The sequence below is a fragment of the Cebus imitator genome, unplaced genomic scaffold (genome assembly GCF_001604975.1).
Source record: "Cebus imitator isolate Cc_AM_T3 unplaced genomic scaffold, Cebus_imitator-1.0 Scaffold24, whole genome shotgun sequence".
NCBI lineage: Eukaryota > Metazoa > Chordata > Mammalia > Primates > Cebidae > Cebus > Cebus imitator.
In genome coordinates this window covers 280,841-286,854 of record NW_016107339.1, presented here as the reverse complement: position 1 = coordinate 286,854, position 6,014 = coordinate 280,841, and the positions used below count along the sequence as shown (strand labels likewise).

At 36.6% G+C, this 6,014-nt stretch overlaps 1 protein-coding gene across 1 annotated transcript in view; it reads left to right on the top strand.

Moving 5' to 3' along the window:
* The window catches only part of ANKRD28 (ankyrin repeat domain 28), a 132,129-nt gene that overhangs the window by 90,928 nt on the left and 35,187 nt on the right, over positions 1 to 6,014 (top strand). Inside the window, exon 14 of the mRNA XM_017522484.2 lies at positions 433 to 573. Within this exon, the coding sequence (XP_017377973.2) occupies positions 433 to 573 (141 nt within the window). The remainder of the gene's footprint in view (positions 1 to 432; positions 574 to 6,014) is intronic.

The following is a 6,014-nucleotide window of genomic DNA, read 5'->3' as shown; positions in this document are numbered from 1 at the left end:
AATGTTTCTTCTATTTTTTGTCTTATCCTTTGTTCTTCTACTGAGACATGAATAGAAATTGCTACCTCCGTACTGTAGAACATTTTTATTAATGTAGGGGAAACTTTCTTAAAATGAAAGCTTTCACATTTCTGAGCAGAATGTAAAAGTTATTTAAAAGTCACTCAAAGGACTGGGACTAGGATTGCTACGGCCTGGAGACGATGGAAATAACTTCATTTTTATCTTATTTCATATACTTAAAGGTTCTCTGCCACCTTACTTTCTTATTCTAGCTTTCCATCCAGTCTTCCATAAGACTTAGTATATGGCAGTCTAAGTCTCAGTGTAAATACAGTATTTGTAACTGGAAGGAGTAAGAGTCAACTATGCTTCTGTTTACTAGTTATGCCTCTGGCTTTTATCTTTCTTGTATTAACTTGGACACAAAAGATCTCCACTGCATTACGCTGCTGCCAACTGCAATTACCAGTGCCTGTTCGCTCTTGTGGGATCAGGAGCAAGTGTGAATGACCTTGATGAAAGAGGCTGCACACCCCTGCACTATGCAGCTACATCAGACACAGATGGCAAGTAAGTACCATATAAGTGAGAGTACAGGATCAGTATTTCTATAAACTGGCATCTTCCACATGGATGTTTTTGTTGCAAATCTGTGTTTCCTCTTTGTATTTTTTGTTGATTATCTTTGCCCTTAGTCTGTTTAGGGAAATAAATTGGTTTCATAGTTATTCCTAAATCAGTTATTACTACCTATTCTCAGCACCAGCTTTACTAGCTGCTCTGGTGAAAGAAAGATAAGGTCCCTTCTTGTCCTCCCTGCCAAAAGAGCATCTTAATAATCACTTTCATGTTTTTTTCCACCTGACTTCTCAGAGGCTACAGCCATGACTGTATCATGGGGAAAGGGAGAGAGGAGGTATATGAGCAATATCATCAGAAAATTGGGAAGAGATTAGAATACAGGTATACTTCAGAGGTACCTGTATTCCAGTTCAGATTTGCAAGGAACCTTGTAAATTGGTATCCAAAAGGTAGTAATTGAACTGGCAGAATCTGGCATGTAGTGGGTACTACATGTTGCTTAAATTAGTAAATTAGATAACAGAATAAGTAAATGTTGGCCATGAATGAATAAGTGAAAACAAGAATAAATGATGCATAAACTGTTTCATAAGTATAGTAATATTCACCTAAAATTGTAAGACCTGCTTATTGTATCTTGATACATTTTTTTTCTTCTTGGAAGAAAATAAACTCATTGAAAACAGAAAAAGATTTTCAGTGTCTGGTAATTCTCCATGATGTGGGTCAGTGAAGATTAAAAGTATCATTGGCAAAAATAAGCAGTGGTTTCTGGGGGAAAATGTTATAAAATGTAATTCATATAACAGAATTATTCAGTTTTTAATATTTATTTTTTACCCTCAAAATAAGCATAATTTGATTCTTCACAAATGTTAATTTAGTATAAACTCTTTAATTTCAAAGCCATTTTTATAAGTAACATTTTGTTACATTGGATTTGTGGCTATAATTCTAGGGGGTTTTTTGTTTGTTTGTTTGTTTTGAGATGGAGCCTCGCTCTGTCACCCAGGCTGGAGTGCAGTGGCACAGTCTTGGCTCATTGCAGCTTCCATCTCCCGGGTTCAAGCAATTCTCATCCCTCAGCCTCCCAAGTAGTTGGTACTACAGGTGCCCCCACCACCATGCCCATCTGATTTTTGTAGTTTTAGCAGAGACAGGAATTCACCATGTTGGCAAGGCTAGTCTCAAACTCCTAACCTAAAGTGATCTGCCCACCTTGACCTTCCAGAGTGCTGAGATTACAGGAGTAAGCTACCGTGCCCAGCCTAAAATTCTGATCTTACAGGCAATAGTAATGTGTACTTTATTTGCAAGAATATGAAATATGTTTTGAGGTAGCAACTATTTAAATAAAATCTATGATAAAGACTGTAAATCTGAAAATACTTCGGTAAGCTTGGATAAGTAGATTGTCCCTAATTTATCAGTTTTATGATGTCAGGATTTGATTTATAGATTTGCTTAAAATAAGTTATACCTAAAGTGACTTTTATCACCATCTGTAGTCCTTTACCATTACTTTCACAGACTAGTTATTGAGTACAGCTCAGTATGAACCAGATTCCACTGAGAGATTGTCCCCTACAGTCCTTTCCCCCAAGAAAAGAATACACTTTGATCCTTCTGCCCTTAAACAAATGCACTAAATCTGAATTCTCATTCTCTCTCTATCTCTCTCTCTCTGTCTCTCATACACACACACACACACGAATAACATAATTTAACCCATAGTGTTGGAGATTTGTGGTTTCATTTTAAGCCAATCTACTTTTTCTATAGAAGGGTACAATACTAAAATCACTGGTTTTCTCACTGAACATAAACTTTTGAGTAAGCAGGCAGTGACTTTTATTATGTAAATATTTAATCCTCAGTGTGTACACTAAACCTAATACACTGGAAAGAACATTAGCTTTGGGATCAGAAAGAGCCAATTTAAATCTTGGAGTTTCCATACTGTACCTGTTTGAGCATGAGCAAGTAATTGCTAAGTCAGAATATTCTTCATTTGTAAAAGGAAAATGAAACCTCCCAGTTAGCTTGCATAAATGAGACTGTGCATAATCTCGCACTGTTAATTGGAGCCTCTGTTTCCTATGTTTATTAAGTATCAAAATCCTAGAGAGCCTGTCTAATGCTCTCATTTATTGATTCAGTGATTTGTTCCTTGGGAGCCTCGTAGAAAGCATAAGCCACAGTAATTGTTCTGGGATGCCAGAGGCATCCTTTCAATAAGTGATTGTTTTGGAGGCTCAAACAGTGGCATTAAAGGATTGATTTATTTTTCTTAAATTGAAAGGTTTTAATTCCCAGGAATAACTTGAGTAATAAGAGAATCAGGCATAATTGATTCATTTTGCCAAAGCAAGAATGAATTGTTTTCTAAAAGAAGAGATTCCTGAGAGCTTCCAATAGCTATTGTTTAATAATGTACATTTGCTTGTTTTTTAAATGGTTTTTTACTAGTCTCCGGTCAGCATCACAGTTTCTACCTTTAAAGCTCCCCAGGAAAAGTTATTGTTTATACTTTGGAATTTTTAACAATGCAACATTGGTTTTCTGCTGTTTAGGACTGACATACAGTAATTATAGTTCTGCTCTGCCTTATATCTCTTTGTCCTCACTTTGAGTAAATAATTGGAAAAATACTTGTAATCTTTCCTGACTCATTCTAGTCATTCTGCAAGTCACCCACATTGTCCTGATGCCTGCATTCTTGATAGACAGTCATTCAGCAAGTCCTCTGAAGTGTCTTTATTTTACATCATGTAAGAATCCAGCAAACAAATATATGGCTGTTATCACAATATACATATTAAACGTGAAATATTAATAAAATTATATTTGCCTTTTGCAAAGACATACAGGGCTGTCTTTGAGCAAGATGATGAGGGTCTTCTCACTACATGTGTATAGTATGTATATAAGAGAAGGGAAAGGTTGAGGGCTGTTTTTCCTGATTATCTATAAGGAAGAAATTCCCCTCAGACCAGCTCTCCTGATACAGTCATCATCAGCAGTTGTATTGCTGTATGTGTATATAGATCATTTTATGTCCCTCACAGCCTTAATCAAAGTTGAAGCCCTGATATGTGTTGTCATACAGCTTTTTTAATATTATATGTAGTTTTAGAAAATGTTTCATGGGAGACAGTCTCTAGCCCGCACCTCAAAACTCTTCCAGCCTCTGTCCATTATCCAGTTCCAAAACCTCTTCCACATTTTTAGATGTTTGTTTCAGCAACAACCTAACTACGCAATAACAATTCTCTTAGTCTGTTTGGACTGCTATAGCAAAAACCAAAAACTGGATGGCTTATAAACAACAGAAATTTTATGTTCTGGAAGCTGAGAAGTCAAGAACGTCAAGGCCAGTGTCTGGAGAAGGCCCACTTACTCTTTGAGGGCATATTCTTGCCATATCCTCACATAGTAGAAGGGGTGAAAGAGCTCTTTTGGGCCTTATTTATAAGGGCACTAATCCCATTCATGAGGGAGGGCTCTTCCCTCATGACCTAATGACCCCTTAAAGGCCCAACCTCCTAATAACTTCACCTTGAGGTTGGAATTTCACCGTATGAATGAGGGTAGGGGACACAAACATTTAAACCATAGTAACACTCTTAGGAAATGGGACCATATTATGGCTTCTAGTGGCAATTTATGTTTGTTTTCAAACTTCAAAAAAATGGGGTCATGCAGTTTTTTTGTATGTAGAAGTTTTGTAATGCTGAGATTTATTCCTATGTGTCTGATATTTTTTATTACCAAAATCTTAAAATTTTTTTTTGTTTTGGTATATAGAAGATATATATTTGCCTTTTGTATGTGACATACATTCAGCAACCTAGTTAAGCTTACTGTGTATATGTCTGTAAGAGCACTGTGTTTGATACTGGCTCTACTCCTTACTGTGGGACCTTGGGCAAATTACTTAACCTCTCTGTGCCTATTTCATCTGTGAATATGGAGATAATAGTCTAAACTCAGTCACGACTATGTAGAGTTTAAAAGATGTTAGTATATATGAATTGTCTGGAACAGCTCTGACACATCCTAATCTTCCTATAAAGGTTAGTTGTGTTCTTTAAAACTGATTTTTTGGGCTAGGGGTGGGGTGGCAGGGGTGGTAAGAACTGTTACATGCCATGATGTTGGAAGAGTAGAAAGGAGGGAGGGCCTCTGGGAGTGACAGTACCACATCTTTTTTTCTGGCTGAGTGGTCCTTACCCAGTGCTCTGACCAGCCATGGGACACATAAACTTGAGTCAGTCTGAACTTGCATCAGAACTCAAAGTGGCAGGGTTTATGAGTAGTAGGGTAAGAGTAGGAGAAATTTAAATAGATTGATTTAAACTATTTAATCTATGTGGTTAGTGGGGATGATGATATTTAATTTGCCTAACATTGAGGAAAAAATACAACAGAATAATTTGTTGTTTAGCCATAACTATTTTTTCAGATTTTGTGTATATATTTTATTTCAGACACATTATAGAGAATCTTCATTTCTTAATTGTCTGGGTTTTATAAAATGAGCATGTGTTAATGTACAAGCAGAAAAAAGAGTAGACAGACTCTGCTGTCCCCACCCTCTAATGAAGTCCACATTTTCAAGATCTAGTAATTTTATGGTTCAGTATTTTATAAGCACCCTGGTTAACTTACCACTATAACTGATTAACTGCTGTTCCAAACCTTTGTGAGAACATAGAAAAAATAATGGATAAAGAGAAGACCTGAGGTTTAGTCCTTGGTTTGCCATATTCTAGCCAAAGGATTTGGGGAAAGTCATTTAACTTAGTGTCAGTAATCTTTTTCACTTGTTAAAGATAATACCCAGAGTAATTATGAAAATTTATATTGTTTAGCAAAATCTGAAGGATATGCCAATAAAAGAAATTATATTAGTATAAGTCTTGTACTCAGGTCTCAGTAGGCAGAACTGTTTCTGTTTTATCACATCTGGAGAACTTGATTAAAGATTTATATTAATGCCCTTGGATAAAATGTTTTTGTCTGTAAATGAATCTTCCTACAGACTTGCAGGCTTTTTCTGCATCCCAGTGAGCACTGTCCTCTAAACTGGGCACCAAGGAAGGCTATGTACAAACAGATTTTACACACTGACTGAAATACTTCCTTTTCCTGGCTTGTTCTCAGAGCTAGTTTATGAAACAAAACAAAACCAAAAAAACACCAGTCTTGTTACTTTAGAGCCAGACTTGGATTTTGTTTTGTTTTGTTTTTAATCATAGTGATACCCATTTTAATCTTTTTATTATTATGCTTGACTCCAAAGAATTTTAGCTGGGCCGGGCGCAGTGGCTCACGCCTGTAATCCCAGCACTTTGGGAGGCCGAGGTGGGTGGATCACGAGGTCAAGAGATCGAGACCATCCTGGTCAACATGGTGAAACCCCGTCT